The 21327-nt window shown below is 41.9% G+C and overlaps 1 protein-coding gene across 1 annotated transcript in view; it reads left to right on the forward strand.

The window, feature by feature from the left end:
- The window catches only part of LOC147108173 (unconventional myosin-Vb-like), a 196481-nt gene that overhangs the window by 63414 nt on the left and 111740 nt on the right, over positions 1-21327 (forward strand). The window contains exons 9-14 of the mRNA XM_086004704.1: positions 3244-3356; positions 11243-11508; positions 11594-11675; positions 16360-16500; positions 17237-17362; positions 17992-18075. Of these exons, the coding sequence (XP_085860830.1) occupies positions 3244-3356; positions 11243-11508; positions 11594-11675; positions 16360-16500; positions 17237-17362; positions 17992-18075 (812 nt within the window). The remainder of the gene's footprint in view (positions 1-3243; positions 3357-11242; positions 11509-11593; positions 11676-16359; positions 16501-17236; positions 17363-17991; positions 18076-21327) is intronic.

Below are 21327 nucleotides of genomic sequence, written 5' to 3' on the forward strand. Positions count from 1 at the left end.
GAGCACCTGCTCCAGGTTGGCAAGGTGTTCACTGTCATTTTCGCCCGTAACCAGGATGTCGTCCAAATAACACTGGGTCCCCGGGATCCCTTGCAGGACTTGTTCCATCGCCCTCTGCCAAATAGCCGGGGCTGATGCTACCCCGAATACCAGTCGATTGTACTGGTAAAGGCCTTTGTGAGTGTTTATCGTGAGGTATTTCCTAGATGCTTCTTCCACCTCCATTTGTAGATACGCTTGGGCCAGATCAATCTTTGTAAAGCATTTCCCTCCAGATAGTGAGGCGAAAATGTCTTCTATCCATGGAAGTGGATATTGTACTGTGTGCAGGACTGGGTTCAGTTACCTTGAAGTCCCCACAGATGCGAACCTTCTTCGGTTCCCCAGGCGTGCTGCTCAATGATTTCTTCATTACAGGAATGATGGGTGTGGCCCACTCGCTCCAGTCCACCTTGGACAGCACACCCGAACACTCCAGACTCTCCAGCTCTGCTTCAACGGCTGGGCGGATCGCATAAGGTACCGGTCTGGCCTTAAAAAATTTTGGGTTTGCGTTGTCTTCGATTTTTATCGTTGCCGTTACTCCTTTTAGAGTCCCAAGTCCTTGTTGGAGCACCTCTTTCGTGTCAGTTAGAATTTTTGACAGTCGTCCAGGTGTGACGTCATCATCCTTTTTGTCAGTCACAGTTAGCGCCTGAATGGAATGCCAATCTAATTGTATTTTTTGGATCCATTCACGTCCCAATAATGGTGGTCCTCCATCTTGTGTGTGTATATATAGATACAGTTTCTGTGTTTCCTTGCCGTTGTATTCAACTGGCACCCTTATTTTTTCCTCTGGGGTAGACTTTTTGCCCCGTGTATGTCTTCAATACAATGGACGTGTCCTTCAAGGGTATGTGTGAGAATAGCTGCTCATAGTCTCATCGATTCATGACAGTTAGGGCTGATCCTGTGTCCAATTCCATCTTTACTGGGGACCCTGCTATCATGAGGGTGACCCAAATGGTTCGGTGATCCTCCTTTGCGATCACGTTGTGTAACTTTAGACAACTTAGTCTCCTGCTCCCGGAGTCCTTATCACTCTCCTGATCTTCCGAACTACTGTCTGTCAATTTCTTTACTTTCTTGTACTTTTCCTTAGTTCTTGTGTTGGTTTTCTTTCCCGACCTGTAGACTTTTGCTGTGTCCCATTTTCCCACATTGCCTGCATACTTTGTCCTTAAACCAGCAGTCCTTCTGATCATGGGTTGTTCTGCCGCAGCGATAGCACTTTTCTGCTCCATACGCCATTTTGTTAGCGCTGTATTCTTGTGGTTTCTGTTGTATTTCTGCAGCTCCACGTGCTGCTGCTTCGTAGGATACTGCCACGCTGAAAGCCTGTTCTAGCGTCAGGTCCTTTTCCAAAAGTAGTCGTTTCTGGGTTCCTTCACTCTGGAGCCCGCAGACAAACTTATCCCGTAAGGTGTCTGCCAGTCCTGCTCCGAACTGGCAGTGCTTCGATAACTTGCGTAGTTCCGTAAGATAGTCAGCATTGCTCGCATCCTTGTGCTGGTTTCTTTTATGGAACTTGAATCTTTCTGCTATCAGCAGCGGTGTAGGGTTTAGGTGTTTCTGTAAGATATTAACAATCTCTTCAAAACTTTTCTCCATTGGTTTAGCTGGGGTAATTAAATTCCGCAATAGGCCGTACGTTCTCGCGCCCATCAAATTTAATAATACCGACGCCTTCTTTCCATCGGCCACCTCATTTGCCTTGCAGTACACTTCAATTCTTTCCACATACGTGGTCCAGTCTTCTACCTTGTTGTCGAAAGCAGTGATACTGCCACTTTTCGGCATCTTGGGTGATTTAAAATGGCGCCTCCCGCGCTTTTTCTTCTTCACCAATGGATTAAAATGGCGCTTCCCACGCTTTTCCTTCTTCCCCAATGGAATAAAATGGTGCCTCCCACACTTTTCCTTCTTCCCCTTGCTGCCACACTGCTCCTAGCGTTCTGCAGGGTAATAGCGGCAACCCGCGGCTTCGGCGCGTCTCACTTTTCCTTCCCCTTGTTTTATTTTTGCTACGCTGCCCGGTTCTTGAGCACCAACCGCACCCTGTGCGCTCCACTCTCTCTCTCTTTTCCTCCCAACGACGCTGCACGGCCCCTTTGCAGAGCCGCTCGATCGAGCTTGAGCCCGCCGCAGTCCGGAAGGGTCAGCGCACTACCTGCTACCAGCACGATTTGCTGGAACACCTTGACTGGGGAGCCAAGCCCAGCTCTCCACAGCCTCTCCTGCAACTCTCCGAACTCCGATGGATCCTTGGGCGGTTGCCCGCGGTCGACGCCCGTTGCTCTGACTTCGACCTCCAAGAAGCTTCTTCTCAGGGAAAGATCCCCGTGAGGTGATGCAGTACTGCAGGTGAGTTCGAACCTGTTCGTCGCCAGTGTAGTGTCCGAGTATCAATAATACACTGACTGCAGGAGAACAATAATAACAGGTATTAACTTAAGACTGAAGTACAGAAGCCTGCTATGGCTTTATATACAGGGGTGGTCACTGCTGGTACTGCAGTATAGAATCAGTTCTTCTCTTAAAGGTACATACACAACAGCATGTATTACAAATGGGGTCTTTTCTTTGTACACCGAGTCTGATCCCTTCATGGATGTGAGATTGTAATTCTAAGCAGGAGACTTCTGCCAAATCACAGCAAGTTGGAGCCAGGAGGGATTTTTTTATTTGGCGGGGGGTGGGGGGGCCTTTTTTCCCCTCCCTGGGAGTCCAAGATTATATGTGTTTGCATATCTGTGTATCCCTGCATGGTATAGTAGTAATTTTAGAATTAAAGATGCTGTTTAACTTGTGCAGCTGTAGGCTTTGTGATCTCATTCTTTCCAGGAAATTGAAGGTTCAGCTACAAAAAATGTTTACATTTATTTTATTACACATTTATTAAGTAACTAAATTAGGATTGCATGATAATGGACCCAAGTATCTAACTCAAAACTTAAGAATTTGAATTCTTACTGTAACATTTTTATTCAGGAATATCTTGACCATGTTTCAGGATGTAATTTGAATATTGATGCTAATTCATAACTGAGGCAGCATGCTTTTTGAAAATGACTGGCTAGCCCAGATAAGCTGACTAATTTTGCAGCTGCTGTATCTTTTTTTCTATTGTACATTGCAGGTGCATTAAAACTGTGTGGGGGAAGCTGCTTGAGTGACTTTTTTTTTATCCACATTTTTCAGGTATCTGTGAAACTTACCAAATGGAGATTTTTCAAATTCTTGCTTCTGTTCTTCACCTGGGAAATATAAACATTCAATCAAATGACCGTGATGTTGAAAATAGCTTCATTAATGTGAGTTCTATTTGCAATCTTAGTTTTATGAATGGCAATCTGAAGACCGTTGCTAAATGTTTGAACATACTTGGCCTTTGTAAAAGGCTTTATCTGAATGTTTTCAATGAACACCACCAAAAGCAGATTACATAATCATAATTTGTTTTGTGAGGCTTTGCTGTATATACTGACTACTGTATTTGCCTACATAACAAGCAACTACACTTCAAAAAGTAATTGGATTTGAAGTGATATGGGATGTCCTGAAGTCAGGCTAAGGCACCTTTATAAATGCAAATTCTTCCATTTGAAAGTCTCTGCTGTAACAACTATTCCAAAAATAGAATGAATCCCACTGATCTGAAATCTTTGTAAAGGGATTCAACCCATCCTTTAATAAGTAGATTTGCTCATAAAAATATCTCCCAATTAGTTCTGTACTGTGTTGTGGGTGAATCCTCCAAATTGGTTCTTAATTATAATAATGGTATATAATTGTTAACTCATTCAATGTTTTGTAGTTGATGCAAAATCTGGCCTCCCCATGGAACTGTGGCCGCAGGAAATGCCTGAGCTCGAGGTTGGCTTAATAATATCATCTAGCATGTTGGACTGCCAAAGTGTACTCTTTTTGCTGGTGATCTGCAATAAGGGCTTAAGGCGAGCAACACCCACCCAGGCCATGTCAACATCACATGTATTCCTATCGGTCCATCCCAATTTCTCAGAAAACAAAATTGGAAAGCACATGTAGGAGTTTCAACCAATGTTTTTGGTTCAGCAATTAATTCAAGCTGTTCAACACCCATGTAAAGTCATGTTCAGAATAATGCCTGGCCAGGTTACATTGCGTCCCTGCTATCTGTTGAGTAATAATAGCTGAAGAGTTCTACAGTGTTACTTCTCTAGTTTGGATCTATCTGACTAACCTGCCTCCTGAGAAGCTCTCCTTTCACAGTGGGGCATCCACCATCTGTTCATGACTCCATACTAACTAAAGAAATTGTAGCTGAGCAGGAAAGGCATTTTTATATATTAAAACAAACTTTTTAATAAAAAGAATATGGGAGACTGAGGAAGAAGGGAATATAGGATTAAAAGATGGCAACAAGCGAAAAGGTGGTGAGGGGCATGGGAATGCTGACGGTAAGTAATGTCAGGGAATAAATAAGTGGCAGAAAGGGACAGTGGACAGTGTGACGGGCTAGTATGTAATACACTGGACAATGCAGACAGGAGCATATGGGTAAGAAATTAATGATGTACAGGAAACTTATTTTTATCCGGCACCGACGGGACCAGCGTGGTGCCGGTTTATCAAAGTCCAGATTACAGAGAGGTAAAAGGTATGAGAGCTCCGTACACAGCAACAAATCCAGGCTTCCCTGTTGCTTAGCAACAGGTGCAGGAACCCCGGCCACAGACCAATCGTCCCTCAGTGCAGGAACCCCGGATACACAGCCACAGATCCAGGAACGGCCACTAATATGAAGTAAAACTTACCTGAACCTACTCCTGAATTTTGCTGCTTAAGAGATTTCTGGTTATTTAGGTGCCGGTAAATGTACCAGACAATGCATTGTCTGGGGGAAAAAAACTCAATGTTGCTTTATATTAAAAAAAGATTTAAAAAAAAAAAAAAAAAAGTTTGTCGGGGCAGTGGAAATTCTGTACTCCATTAAATGTGTAAAGCCCTCATTGTTTAAACAGATAAATCTATGGAAGTTGTGTTTTTTTTTAATGGAAAATATAATGGCCTGGATTTTGCTGTGGTAATGATGGCGAAACTGTTGGCGTTTGCCATTGTTACCCCTCTGAAATTGACCGTAACTTCAGGATTTAGCGCACGTGCAGATAAATGCGGAAATCCTGAAGTTGCAGTCAGTCATTCCGTGCTCGGCCACAGGCTGTGCTGTGGAGCTCCCCATAGCCGGCAATCCGTGCAATCACGTGAACTGACAAACTTCCCTTTTTCCACTCCAATTATGCTGTTAAACACCATAAAAAATTAAGCCTTGTTGGAATAGGGGGTTTTAACGGTGTACTGACTGCTGAACAACCGTTCTGGCCCTGAAAAACGAATTTTATATTTGGAATGTCAAATATCACCACTGATCACAGAATCAGAGAAACCCCACAGTGCAGATAGAGGCCATTTCGGCCCATCGAGCCTGCACCAACACATGTCCCACCGGATCCCCGTAACCCCTAAACCAACACATATCCCACCCTATCCCCGTAACCCCACGTATTTAATCCCCCTAACACTAAGGGTCAATTTATCATAGCCAATCAACCTAACTCGCACATCTTTGGACTGTGGGAGGAAACCGGAGCACCTGGAGGAAACCCACGCAAACACGGGGAGAATGTGCAAACTCCACACAGACAGTCGCCCGAGGCCGGATTCGAACCCGGGTCCCTGGCGCTGTGAGGCAACAGTGCTAACCACTATGCCACCGTGCTGCCCTGATGTAAAAATAAAACCACTAGATTTAATAAATAAAAAAAAAATCATTTTAAAGTTTGATATTTCAGCTTCTACCTTAATTCTATGTGTATGCCCAATCTTTATTTCACTCTCTCAAATTTATAAAAAGTAAACTATAATCTGTGCATTTTACTTCCTGGTTTGCTGTCTGAGAATTCTTCAATGTGATTGGCTGCTTAGTCATAGTTATACAGCACAGAAAGAGGCCCTTCGGCCCATCATGTCCACGCCGACCATCAAGCCCTGTCTATTCTAATCCCATTTTCCAGCACTTGGTCCATAGCCTTGTATGCTATGGCGTTTCAAGTGCTTATCTAAATGCTTCTTGAATGTTGTGAGGGTTCCTGCCTCTACTGCCCTTTCAGGCAGTGAGTTCCAGATTCCAACCACCCTCTGGGTGAAAAAGTTTTTCCTCAAATCCCCTCTAAACCTCCTGCTCCTTACCTTGAAACTATGCCCCCTGGTTATTGAGCCCTCTACTAAGGGGAAAAGTTCCTTTCTATCTACCCTATCTATGCCCCTCATAATTTTGTACACCTCAATCAGGTCCCCCCTCAGCCTTCTCTGCTCCAAGGAAAACAACCCCAGCCTGTCCAGTCTCTCTTCATAGCTGAAGTGCTCCAGCCCAGGTAACATCCTGGTGAATCTCCTCTGCACCCTCTCCAATGCAATCACATCCTTCCTATAGTGTGGTGACCAGAACTGCACACAGTATTCCAGCTGTGGCCTAACTAGTGTTTTGTACAGCTCCATCATAACCTCCATGCTCTTGCCTTCATTAGTCAAGGCATAGAATATAAGTATCCCATATGCCTTTTTAACCACCTTATCTACCTGTTCTGCTGCCTTCAGGGATCTATGTACATGCACACCAAGGTCCCTCTGATCCTCTGTCCTTCCTAGTGTCCTACCATTCATTGTGTATTCCCTTGCCTCGTTAGTCCTCCCAAAATGTATCACCTCACACACTTTTCAGGGTTAAATACCATTTGTCACTGTTCTGCCCATCTGACCAACCCGTCTATCTCGTCCTGTAGCCTGAGGCTTCCCTCCACCAATTTCCATGTCATCTGCGAACTGATCATACCTCCTACATTCATATCTAAATCATTAATGTACACTACAAACAGCAAAGGACCCAGCACCGATCCCTGCGGTACACCACTGGACACAGGCTTCCAGTCACAAAAACAACCTTCGACCATCATCCTCTGCCTCCTGCCACTAAGCCAGTTTTGGATCCAATGTGCCAAATTGCCCTGGATCCCATGGGCTCTTGCCTTCTTGACCAGTCTCCCATGCGGGAGTTTGTCAAAAGCCTTACTGAAGTCCATGTAGACTACATCAACTGCACTACCCTCATCCACACACCTAGTCACCCCCTCACAAAATTCAATCAAATTGGTTAGACATGATCTCCCCCTGACAAAGCCATGTTGACTATCCTTGATTAACCCTTGCCTCTCCAAGTGGAGACTAATTCTGTCCCTCAATTTTTTCCAATAATTTCCTTACCACTGATGTTAGGCTCACTGGCCTGTAATTCCCTGGTTTATCCCTACTACCCTTCTTACCAGTTTGATGACATCACGCTGCAGATCCCCTTTTGCCAGCACTAATATCAAATTAAGGTTGAGAAAGCCGCTGACCGCAAATTCCAGGCCATTGTCTTCCTTAGTTTTCTCACCAGGATAAAAGAATTATTTTCTTCTGCTTCTACTTGATTTGAATCTTTGGCCAGACCCAATTTGCTGGTAGAGCACTCAGCAGTTTTCTATCTCTCTCCTGACTGGATACTTTTGTGCAGTTGCCAAATATGAAGACCCATCGATAGCATTGGATAACGGGGTCTTCAACATCTTGCAACAAAACTTCAGGCACCCTTGTATGTGGAACAAATTACATTTATTATTGAGCAGCACCTCTGGTACAAGTTAGGAACATGGGAACAGGAGTAGGCCATTCAGCCCCTCGAGCCTGTTCAGTTAGATCATGATCTGCAGCTGAACTCCATCTACCCGTCTTGGTTCCGTAACCCTTAATACAAAAATCTATCAATCTCGGTTTTGAAATTTTGGAGGTAGAGTTCCAGATTTCCACTACCCTTGTGTGACGAAGTGCGTTCGACATCACCCCTGAATGGCCCAGCTCTAATTTTAAGGTTATGCCCCCCTTGTTCTGGACTCTCGCCAGAGGAAATGGTTTCTCTCTCTACCCTATCAAATCCTTTAATCATCTTAAACACCTCAATTAGATCACCCTTTATAATCTTCTATACACAAGGGAGTACAAGCCTAGTCAATGCAACCTGTCCTCTTAATTTAACCCCTTCAGCCTCGGTATCGTACTGGTGAATCTTCACTGCACCCCCTCCAAGACCAATATATCCTTCCTGAGATGTGGGGCCCAGAACTGAATGCAGTGCTGCAGATGGAGTCTAACCAGAGCTCTCTACAGCTGTAACATAAATTCTACCTCTTTGTATACCAGCCCCATTGAGATAAAGGCCAACATTCCATTAGCCTTTTCAATTATTTTTTGTACCTGTCCACTAGCTTTCAGTGACTTCTGTATCTGGACCCCTAAATCTCTGCTCCTCCACAGTTCCTAGCTTCTCGCCATTTAGAAAATACTCTGTTCCATCTTTCGTGGGTCCAAAGTGGATGACCTCACACTTTCCCCACATTGAACTCCATCTGCCAGTTTTGCCCACTCACTTAATCTATCAATGTCCCTTTGCAACTTTCTGCTCCCATCTACACTATTTACTGTGCCACCTAACTTGGTGTCATCAGCAAACTTAAATAGATGGCTCTCTTCCATCATCCAAGTCATTTATAAATGTAGTGAAAAGCTGAGGCCCCAGTACAGATCCCTTGGGGACACTACTAGTCACATCCTGCCAATTGGAGTACATGCTCATTATCCCTACTCTCTGTCTGTCTCCTACCTCATAACCAATTCCATATCCAAGCCAATAGGTTACCTCCAATACCATGTGTTCTCATTTTTGTTAACTGTCTCTTATGTGGCACTTTGTCGAATGCCTTCTGGAAGTCCATATAAATAACATCCATAGACATTCCCTTATCTACCATGTTCATTACCTCCTCGCAAAATTCAGTTAGGTTCGTTAATCATGACTTTTACAAATCCATGCCGGCTCTCTCGCACCAATCCCTAATAACAGCTTCTAGTAACTTCCCCACAACAGACTTTAGGCTAATGAGCCTATAATTTCCTAATTTATCTCTCCTATCCTTAAGTAATGGAGTGACATTGGCAGTTTTCCAATCCAAGGGAATGATTCCTGAATCAAGAGAGTTTTGGAAGATTGTGACTAACGCATCAACAATTTGCTCACCACCTTTTAATACCCTCGGGTGGAAACCATCGGATCCTGGAGATTTGTCTGTCTTTAATCTCATTAGTTTCTCCATCACCATTTTAAATGGTACTGATTCTAGGTAGTTCCTCCCCTTGATTAATTTTAAGTTTCCTTGTATCTCTGGTACTTTATCCTCTACTATGGACCAATACAAAGTAGCTATTTAGCAAGTCTGCCATTTCCTGATTCCCAAGTTGGCACATCAGCACTTTTTTTCTTTCTGTTCTGTTTCCTCCTCCCCACCCTCCTTCAGTCAGGAGGAGGAACAACTCCATCTTATAGCTCAGCTCTCGGGACCCTTACACATGCATGCTTGCTTCATTTGTGAACAGTTTTCCCCATTATAAAAGATGGAATATATTAACTATAATTCTAGATTACACAGTATCTGTCTTTTAAGTATTCACACCATGGAGGCCTGACCCAGGAATTGCTGGAAATATAGTTTTAATAGTTCACACCCTACACCTCTTGAATTAATTTTGCAGCTAAGCTTGATTTTAGTGATTACTGCTTCAAGCTGTATTGAAACCAGACCATAAAGAAACAGTGGTCCATTAATCCTATGTTTGACACTTTATCTCTTTTATATAAAAAAAAAACCAGATGGCATATGGAATAAACCTAAAACCCACAAAGTATCCAAAGTTATCTCTAAATTTGCAGACGACACAAAGCTGGGTGGGCATGTGTGCAGTAAGGAGGATGCCGAGAAACTCCAGGATGATTTGGGCAGGTTGGGTGATTGGGCAGAAGCATGGCAGATGCAATATAACGTGGATAAATGTTAGGTTATCCACTTTGGTAGCAAAAGCAGGAAGGCAGATTATTATCTGAATGGCAATAGATTGGGAGAAGGGGAAGTGCAACGAGACCTGGGTGTCCTTGTGCACCAGTCGCTGAAGGCAAGCATGCAGGTGCAGCAGGCGGTTAAGAAGGCAAATGGTATGTTGGCCTTCGTAGCGAGAGGGTTTGAGTACAGCAACAAGGATGTCTTGCTACAGTTGTACAGGGCCTTGGTGAGACCGCACCTTGAGTATTGTGTGCAGTTCTGGTCGCCTTATCTGAGGAAGGATGTTCTTGCCATGGAAGGAGTTCAGCGAAGATTCACCAGGCTGATACCTGGGATGACCGGAATGACTTATGAGGAGAGATTGGATCAATTGGGCTTGTACTCGCTGGAGTTTAGAAGAATGAGAGGGGATCTCATCGAAGCATATAACATTCTAACAGGACTAGACAGACTAGATGCTGGAAGGATGTTCCTGATGGTCGGGGAGTCCAGAACCAGGGGTCACAGTCTAAGGATAAGGGGTAGGCCATTTAGGACAGAAATGAGGAGAAATTTCTTCACCCAGAGAGTGGTGAACCTGTGGAATTCTCTACCACAGAAGGCAGTGGAGGCCAATTCATTAAATATATTCAAGAAGGAGTTGGATATATTTCTCAAGGCTAAAGGGATCAAGGGGTATGGGGAGAAAGCAGGGACAGGGTACTGAATTTGGATGATCAGCCATGATTGCATTGAATGGCGGAGCAGGCTCGAGGGGCCGAATGGCCTACTCCTGCTCCTATCTCCTATGGTTTCTATCCAATATTTACAATCTACTGTTTGGTGTAAAAGCTGACCAGAATTAAATCACTTGACAGACAAAAAGTCCGTGAGTTGCAAAAATGCAATTCTATGCACAAGACATCATCAGTGTTCAGAGCAGTCGAAGGGATTCGGTTTATCAAACACTTTTTTAAAATGCATTCTGCTTTAACAACAGACAGACTGACTGACTGACTTATATTGTGCATCTTAACGGATTGGGGGCTTCTTTATCCAATTCGTCAATGGAATGCTTTGTGGAAATTGCAAAGTTGGAAAAGGATGGAAAACCAAATCGGGTTGGGAGTATGTTCCAAAGATGGGATTTCTCTCACACTTGACTAACTGAAATTAATTTACACTTGCTAATATTTTTGTTGTGGTTTATGAAAAATAAACCCTGAATGTTTTTTTTTTGTAATGCTCTGCAGTCAAATGATAAACATCTCGATCTATTCTGTAAGTTATTGGGACTGGAGAGGCAACAGTTGGCACATTGGCTTTGTCACCGCAAGCTTGTTACATTGAACGAAACCTACATCAAATCAATGACCATAAAACAGGCCACTCGTTCCAGGGACGCTCTTGCAAAGCACATTTATGAACAGCTGTTCAACTGGATTGTGAATCAAATCAATAAAGCTCTAAGATCCTCTTCAAAGCAGCATGCCTTCATCGGTGTGTTGGATATTTATGGGTAAGAATGACGAGCTTTATGCTTACCAAGTATTTTTTTTAAAACTGATCATAGTTGTAATTTAAATTTTTTAAATCATCTTTAGGTTTGAAACTTTTGAAAATAACAGTTTTGAACAGTTTTGCATTAATTATGCAAATGAAAAGCTACAGCAGCAATTTAACTTGGTAAGATTTCTACAAGGAGAACATTTTAAAATGCTTTGCTGACATGCTCTTAACATTATCTGATTCGGTTAATTTTCCTGTGTGTCCTTTTTTTAAAATCTGTTTAAATGTGTTTTTTTTTTAATGTGCACTTAACCAGCAGAGGAAAGGGTGATCTTTGGTCAAGGGCGCTGCTTTGATATTTCTGCATCCAAGGTTACATCCTGAGATGAAGTGGAGTTTTGTTTAAATAGGAATTTGAGCTTAGAGCTGATGAATTTGAATAAGTGTTTGCAGTTGGTGCTTAATGAGCACATTAGACCTCTTGAGTATAATATAGGTGAAAACACAACCCTACACGTTGCAACGCGTGGCGTTGAACAGCAATCTTCCTTGCCACTTAATAAATCAGTTCAAATTGATGGGATCAGAGGTCGTTTTATGCTTTAAAGGTTTTCTGTTAAATAAGTTTGGGCTGTTTCAACTAAGTAACCAGGGTTTGTGGGCACCCTGCACAAAATTGGCAGTGTCCTTTGGAGGCCACAAGGTCGCTAGTGTGAAATATGTAAAGAAGCTCTTGCAGTATAGAATCCTAGAAACTTCAGCATGAGGGCCCTTCAGCCCATCATCCCGGTGCCAGTGCTCTTTAACTGGAGCTGTTCATGATCTAATCTCATTTCCCTGCCATTTCTCATTTTAAAAAATCTTTTTAAATGTTATGGCCACTTTACTGTTCTAATGATCCTAAGTCTATGCCACCAGTGGAAATGACCATTCACTATTTGCACACAATTTAAAACTTGCACCCTCTTCACCCTCCCTTCTTGTGAAGAGACACACATTTTTGAACTTTTTTTTCATAACTTCTCATTCCTGGTGTCGTTCTAGTGAATCTTTATTCCTTCTATAGCTGTGATAGCTTTCCAACATAGGGACCCAGAGCTGCATGTAATACTCGAACTGTGGTCTGATTAATTACATAGAATATACAGCACAGAAACAGGCCATTCGGTCCAACTAGTCTGTGCTGGTGGTTATACTCCACACCAGTCTACCTCATCTCTTGCATATTCAACCTGCCTTTGCAGCCTTTTTTTTTAAGATCTATGTATCTGAAACTGGATACAAAAGCAAAATACTGTGGATGCTGGAAATCTGAAATTGAAATGAAAATAGCAAATGCTGGAAATACTCAGACTCTTTGTGAGTTCTGACGAAGGGTCATCGACCTGAAACGGTAACTCTGTTTCTCTCTACAGTTGCTGCCTGACCTGCTGAGTATTTCCAGAATTTTCTGTTTTTATATCTGAAAGTGGATCCTTGTCCTTTTCCAGTTTCTTTTTTGCTCTTGTGCTTTCTATCTATGGAGAGATATTGCAGTTCTCTTCCCTTAACTGCATCTACTTCTTGCCTTTCTAGCCCCCTGCATTCTTCCCCTGTCTGCCATGCCTCCAATTTTGTGTAGTCAACAAACTTTGTTGACTTTTTTTTTTCAAGCTTGTGTCCAAATTATTTATATAAATGGAGAGTAAGTGGTACTTCTGAAGCTGGGATTAAAGCACATTATGGGGCTGGATTAGAGGGAACTGTTCTGACCCCTCTGCTGCTTCAACTCCCTCCCCTCCGTAAAACACACCTCTTTGAGCAAGCTCTTGATCGCTCCTCCTTTAGCTCATGAGTCCATTTGTCCCCTTGCACATCTGAAGTGCCTAGGAATGTTTTTCTATGTTAAAGATGTTGTATATGTTTTTTTTAATATGTGCTGCACTTTGAAAAGTACTTAATATTAAATGTTAATGAGGCCGTTGATCATTTTTTCAACCAGGTAAGATCGATCTCATTTAGCTGCAGATAGGCCCACAATAATTGTTCCAAGTGCCACTCCATAGTTAGTCACCTGGAGCTGATGAAACTGCCATGCTTTCTTCATGCATTGTCTTGTAACGTGATGAAAACTGACATGTTGCCAATAGATACAAAGTGTCATTAATCGAGCACTGCAATATTATGTAACGAGAAAGGATTAATTAGCAATCTTGTTGTACGAGGCCCCTTGGGTCAGAGCGATCATAACTTGATCGAATTCTTCATTAAGATGGAGGATGAAGTAGTTGACTCAGAGACTAGGGTCCTAAATTTAAATAAAGGAAACTACGATAGTCTGAGGCGTGAGTTGGGTAGGATTGATTGGGGAATGTCACTCAAAGGGTTGATGGTGGATAGGCAATGGCAAACATTCAAAGACTGCATGGATGAACTACAGAATTTGTTCATCCCAGTTTGGCATAAAAATAAAGCAAAAAAGGTGACTCAACCATAGCTAACAAGGGAAATTAGGGATAGCATAAGATCCAAGGAGAGGACATATAAATTGGCCAGAAAAAGCAATAATCCTGAGGATTGGGAGCCGTTTAGGATTCAACAAAGAAGGACAAAGGGATTAATTAAGAAGGAGAAAATAGAATGAGAGTAAGCTTGCAGGGAACATAAAAACTGACTCAAAGCTTTTATAGATATGTGAAGAGAAAAAGATTGGTGAAGTCAAGCGTAGGTCCCTTGCAGTCAGAATCAGGGGAGTTTGTAATGGGGAACAAAAAAATGGCTGAGCAACTAAATACATATTTTGGTTCTGTCTTCACAAAGGAGGACACAAATAACCTCCCAGAGATGCCGGGGAACATAGGGTCTGATGAAAGGGTGGAACTGAAAGAAATCAGTATTTGTAGGGAAATGGTGTTAGGAAAATTCAGGGGACTGAAGGCCGATAAATCCCCAGGGCCTGATAATCTACATCCTAGGGTACTTAAGGAAGTGGCCCTAGAAATAGTAGATGCATTGCTGGTCATCTTCCAGAACTCGATAGACTCTGGAACAGTACCCATGGATTAGAGGGTAGCTAATGTTACCCCACTATTCAAAAAAGGTGGTAGAGAAAAAGTGGGGAATTATAGACCGGTAAGCCTGACATCGGTAGTGGGGAAAATGCTAGAGTCCATTATAAAAGATGTAATAGCAGAGCACTTGGAAAGTAGTGACAGGATCGGACAAAGTCAACATGGATTTACAAAAGGTAAATCGTGCTTGACTAATCTACTGGAATTTTTTGAGGATGTAACTGGTAAAATAGATAAGGGAGAACCAGTGGATGTGGTGTATTTGGACTTTCAGAAGGCTTTCGATAAGGTCCCGTATTAGAGATTAGCGTGCAAAATTAAGGCACATGGGATTGGGGGCAAGGTATTGACTTGGATAGAGAACTGGTTGGCGGATAGAAAGCAGAGAGTTGGAATAAACGGGTCATTTTCCGAGTGGCAGGCAGTGACTAGTGGGGTACCGCAAGGATCGGTCCTAGGACCCCAGCTATTCACAATATATATTAATGATCTGGACGAGGGAATTGGATGTAATATCTCCAAATTTGCAGATGAGACAAAGCTGGGTGGGAGGGTATGCTCTGAGGAGGCTGTAGTGAAACTCCCGTATGATTTGGACAGGTTGGGTGATTGGGCAGAAACATAGCAAATGAACTATAATGTGGATAAATGTGAGGTTATCCACTTTGGTGGCAAAAACAGGAAGGCAGATGATTATTTGAATGGCAATAGATTGGGAGAAGGGGAAGTGCAAAGAGACCTGGGTGTTCTTGTGCACCAGTCGCTGAAGGTAAGCATGCAGGTGCAGCAGGCGGTTAAGAAGGCAAATGGTATGTTGGCCTTCGTAGCAAGAGGGTTCAAGTACAGGAACAAGGATGTCTTGCTGCAATTGTACAGGGCCTTGGTGAGACCGCACCTTGAGTATTGTGTGCCGTTTTGGTCGCCTTATCTGAGGAAGGACGTTCTTCCCATGGAAGGAGTACAGCGAAGATTCACCAGGCTGATACCTGGGATGGCAGGAATGACGTATGAGGAGAGATTGTGTTGACTGGGCTTATACTCACTGGAGTTTAGAAGATTGAGGGGGGGAATCTCATCGAAACCTATAAAATTCTGTCAGGCCTGGACAGACTAGATGCAGGAAGGATGTTTCAGATGGCCGGGGAGTCCAGAACCAGGGGTCATAGTCGACGGATAAGGGGTAGGACATTTAGGACTGAGATGAGGAGGAATTTCTTCACCCAGAGAGTGGTGAAACTGTGGAATTCTCTGCCACAGAGGGCGGTGGAGGCCAGTTCATTAAATATATTCAAGAAAGAGTTGGATATATTTCTTAAGGCTAAAGGGATCAAGGGATATGGGGAGAAGGCAGGGACAGGGTACTGAATTTGAATGATCAGCCATGATCTCGTTGAATGGCGGAGCAGGCTCGAGGGGCCGAATGGCCTACTCCTATCTTCTATGTTTCTATATTAGTATTGTTTTGTTCCTGAAATGCATCTAATATAAATCATACATTACAAATGAGAAATGTCAATCAGATAAATGCTTGATATCCACTGTTTCCTTTTTTTTTAACACTATACCTTTTTGAGGTTATTCCTGTATAATTTTAAAGGTTTTATGTTCCTTTAGTAGCTTGTAGAGGATGGCTGTCGTGGAACATAACTGTAAAAGGTCTTCGATAAATGGCTGATATCTCTTTCCAGAATTCGCTTGGGGAGGGACCAGCATTGGTGCCGAATAGCTTTTCCCATTGGTGACTATGTTCGGTTGTATAGTCTAATCTTTGTCCATGTGTGTGGAAACTTGTGTGTGTATTTTCCTTCTAGCATGTGTTCAAGCTAGAGCAGGAAGAGTACTTGATTGAAGGATTATCATGGACACTTATTGATTACCATGACAATCAACATTGTATTGATGTCATTGAAGCAAAGCTTGGCATCTTGGATCTTCTAGATGAAGAATGTAGGGTAAGAATTAATGTACACTGTTCAGTAGGTGAAAGGCTATGCAATTTAGTTTTGATTGCATATAACTATACGAGCGAATATCCTTGACTAATTGTTCCATCTTATCATGGGTGGTGGGGGGAGAAGCAAAGCTGCAGATGCAAAACATAACTAAGAAATTCTGTCTACTTCCAACAGGAAGAGGGTAGTCAGAAGAGGTGAGAACCATAAAGGATGAAAATAACCATGAAACACTATGGGCACCAAATAGTTGTTAATCTGATTATTTCCATTATATGGATTGTACAAGAAAAAATCTGCAACTGATTGAAAGCCATTTATGGTTTACTTTTGAAGAATCGCGTTACTAAACGTTGAGTCGAAGAAGATAGAAATGGGAATTGTGCATGTTGCTGTCCTGTGCGCATGGTCCAGGGAATTGGAATAAAGCGGCTTTATTTAATAGTATGAGTGAAGACGGAGGAAACAAGTTTGCCATTTACTGTTGATTATAAACACATAGATGTTGAGAGGATGTAAGAATTTATCAAAATTGTTTGAAAAGAACCCTAATAATTCTGCTGAAGCTATAACCTTGATTGTCCCACTAAGCTGGCAAACCAATATGATCAAAAATTGAAATCCTTCATGTATAGCTGGCTTAGTAACACATTTTGATCCCTGTAGTTGCTGATAGCTGTCCAATATATGTTAATTGTATTGGTCTAAGTAGCCTAACTTTTTTTTTAAATTTTAGATACTTAATGGAACCGATGAGAAGTGGGCTCAAAAGCTGTATGACCGACATGAGCATGCAAGTTATCACTTTCGGAAACCCAGGATGTCAAATTCTGCTTTTATTATTCTTCATTTTGCTGATGATGTAGGTGATGGTTTAATTTTAACTTCTATAACCTAATTATTGTATTCGGTTAGTTTCTTGTCAGTCAATTGGATTAAAAATACAGAAATGCAGAAAATAACGTGTTCAGGGGTTGGGAGATGAAAGAAACTTGAAGGACACAGTGGATTTTGTGACGTTCCAGAGTCTGAACTTAAAGAAGCATACATTTTAAATTTAGCATGTGGCTACTTAACACTTAAGTATAGACAGTGTCAACTTTGTTTTTGATGGATGAGAGTTTACAGCATAAAACTGGTGATAATTTTGACATTAAATTCAGTTTGCGAGACAACACTTTCAGTAGAAGTGTTGTACTGATGTTTTGAGCAGTATACAGCATATTTCCTGCACCTAGTTGTTGTACCAAATTTGGGAATGCTTCACGTTGACGCTAGCTATCAAAAGTGGAAAACTCTTCCATTTGCTTGGTCTGACATCCTTCACCTTGATGATAAACAAAATAAGTTCCCCAAACTGAAAAGAGCTTTTGTTTTTAATCAGTGAAAATATGATGTAGGCTATAAATCAAGAGCCATAAAATCCAGAAAGTGACTGGCTGAGATTTATTCAATGTCATATCTATAACGATGTTTATGTATTGTCTTCAGGTGCTGTATCAGTGTGAAGGATTTTTAGAGAAAAATAGAGACACAGTTTATGAAGAACCAATTAACATCCTGAAAGCAAGCAAGGTAAGTTCTCTTGCTGCACAACCTGGTTTAGAGAAGCATGCATGGTCTTTGTAGCACCAGTTCCACTGGGTCTATATGGCCGTGTTCATCAAGGGGGTGGCGTGGAATATTCTGTAATTATTGTAATAACTTGAACATTTCAAGGATTGTCTGTCATTTGGAACTTTAAAATTCTCAAGCAATTACAAAAAAAAAATGTTCTGACGTTTACCATTTTGGATACGAAAGCGTTTGATATTGGTTCTAGAATTATTACTTTTTTAATGAAGCTTCTGTAGATTATATATTTTAGTTTGGCATAAAATCATACAAATTACACTACTAAAGGACCTCCAAATGGTCCATGTAGGTACTAGATCTTCAGCTAAAGTTATCTATTCTAATCCCATTCCTTGGTCCTTTTCTCATCCTTTTATACACCCTTTCAAATACTTAACCTTAACATTTAAAAGAAAATTGTTTTTTTTTTTCAAGAGGGATCTGGGTGTCCTAGTGCATGAATCACAAAAGGTTACTATGCAGGTACAGCAAGTAATTAGGAAAGCTAATAGAATGTTATTGTTTATTGCGAGCGGAATTGAATACAAAAGTAGGGAGGTTATGCTTCAGTTATACAGGGCATTGGTGAGACCACATCTGGAGTACTGTGTACAGTATTGGTCTCCTTATTTAAGGAAGGATGTAAATGCGTTGGAAGCAGTTCAGAGAAGGTTTACTAGACTAATACCTGGAATGGGCGGGTTGTCTTATGAGGAAAGGCTGGACAGGCTAGGCTTGTATCCGCTGGAGTTTAGAAGAATAAGAGGTGACTTGATTGAAACGATCCTGAGGGGTCTGGACAGGGTGGATGTGGAGAGGATGTTTCCTCTTGTGGGAGAATCTAGAACTAGGGGCCACTGTTTAAAAATAAGGGGTCACCCATTTAAGACCGATGAGAAATTTTTTCTCAGAGGGTCGTGAGTCTTTGGAACTCTCTTCCTCAGAGGGCAGTGGAAGCAGAGTCTTTGAATATTTTTAAGGCAGAGGTAGATAGATTCTTGTTAAGCAAGGGGGTGAAAAGTTATCTAGGGGTAGGCAGGAATGTGGGGTAATCAGATCAGCCATGATTCTTATTGAATGGCAGAGCAGACTCGAAGGGTCGAGTGGCCGACTCCTGCTCCTAATTCGTATGTATAGTCACTTGTGGTAAAGATTTCCATGCTCTCATCACCCTCTGTTAAAATGTTTCTTTTGATAATCTCTGGCCCTTTTACTGATTCTTCAACCAGTGAAAACAATCTTGCTAATCAAATCGTACATAATTTTGAAAACTCCTATTAGATCCTCTGTTTCAGTGGGGTGGGGAGAGGAGTGGGAGATAGTATTTCAAGCCTTTCGTCAGAACTAGAACTTCACATTCCTGGTGGTATCATTCTAGTCTATCTTCACCACTATATCCATAATCATAACGTGCCTAGAGTTGCACACAATACCTCGGTGTTGTACAAGTTCAACAATGCTTCTTTGCTTTTGTATTCAATGACCTATTATAAAACCCATAATCCCATTTGCTTTTTCATGGTCTTTTTGTACTTTCATTTCCACCTTTTATTAAGATCTATATCTGTATTCCTCGATTTTTGTCGTCTTTCTCTCCCCCCCCCCCCCCCCACTTCAATTATTATTTAGATATACTTCCTATGTTTTGGATAGAATCTTCAAAAATATACTAATTCAGATTTCTTTCCATTGAACGGCATTTGCCTTCTATCTGCCTCCTCTGTTTATCCTCTTGTATTATTTCTCCGTTTGTCAAGCCCATAATTTGGTAATCGCAGCAAACCTAGATATTTTTCTGACCTTTTTATATAAATGGAAAATTCAAAAGGTCCCAGCACAGATTCTGGGGTACACTGCTACTTGTATCCTGCCAATCTGAAAACTGTCCATTTACCAAGGTTCAATTCAATTGATCAAATGTGACCTGTTCTTTCCATGTTGACTGTTCCTAATTAGCTCTGGTTCATTGATTTCATATGTGGTGATCTACAATGTACTCCCTTATTTCATACCTTGACCCAGACAAATTACGTCTGAGTTCCAACAGTAAAAAATGTCCTTTCTGCAGCTGTAATGTCTTTATTAATGCTGCGACCCCTTTCCTTCCTCTACCACACTCTTCCTCTCCTTGTAATGTGCGTTCTAGAAATCCATCCTTCCCTTTTTATGGTATGGAAGTCTCCAACTCTTAAGCTTGAAAGAATCTATTTGGAGACACTTCCTGCATCTGTGGCCTTGGCACTCTCCACTTCCAGAAACTCCCATATAATGCAAGTTTAGATTAATACTGGCCTTGCTTGTGCTGGCACACTCATAATTATTTACTGGTTAACTCCTAAACTTGACCTTTGGTGAGTGAGAGTTCCGCTGATTCATCAAACACTAGTTCAAAACCAGACTCTCTCTCAAGCTCTGTTCCCACAGCTTGAGTGATTCTTGCAGCAGGTGTTGTTGTTACCAAGGTAATTTTAACATATTTTTGCATGATCACTTTTTTTCATTTAAATTTAATCCCCACTATCTGGATATATTTAGATAGTTCGATACCAGACTAGTGTTGTGTCTGTGTATAATAAGACACAGACTGCAGGAGAAACAGTACAACAGGTGTTTACTGAATGAGGGTTACTCTAGAACTAACTGTACAGATCACTACTCAGGGTTTATATACAGGTGTGGTCACTGCTGGTACTACAGTATACAGGAGCTGTAAAAAGTAGTTCTCTCCCTTAAAGGTACATACATTACAATTCCTCCCCTTTTTAGATTAACAGTACCATAACACTCTTAACAATTAAATATCAAACTAATTACAATTAACACTTTTAACATGCAACATTAGCTGAAAATAGTCTATTTATATATTCAGTCTTTGGGGAGGCTTCCTGATTCTTTCTGGATAACGCCTTTCCCGAGTGTCTTGCTCTTGGTGCGGAGGTGATTCTAGCACCCTGTCGTCAGTTGATTCATCAGCTTCCAATGCTGTTGTTTGAGGTAGATGCGACCTGTACATTGGGTTCCTCACCAGGTACGTATGGCCGAGACATGGGTTGACTCGTTCCTGTGACTCTAGGATCTGGTCAGCATGGCATCTCACAATGTTCTCCCCAACGTCCACTGTGTACATTAGTGGCCCCTGCCATGTGCATATCGTTCCTGGTTGCCATTTCTCTGTTCGGTAGTCGCGGGCCAAGACTGGTTGCCCTACATTGA

Source organism: Somniosus microcephalus, chromosome 13 (genome assembly GCF_052327205.1).
Source record: "Somniosus microcephalus isolate GS21.2 chromosome 13, FLI_Smic_1.0, whole genome shotgun sequence".
NCBI classification, from domain to species: domain Eukaryota; kingdom Metazoa; phylum Chordata; class Chondrichthyes; order Squaliformes; family Somniosidae; genus Somniosus; species Somniosus microcephalus.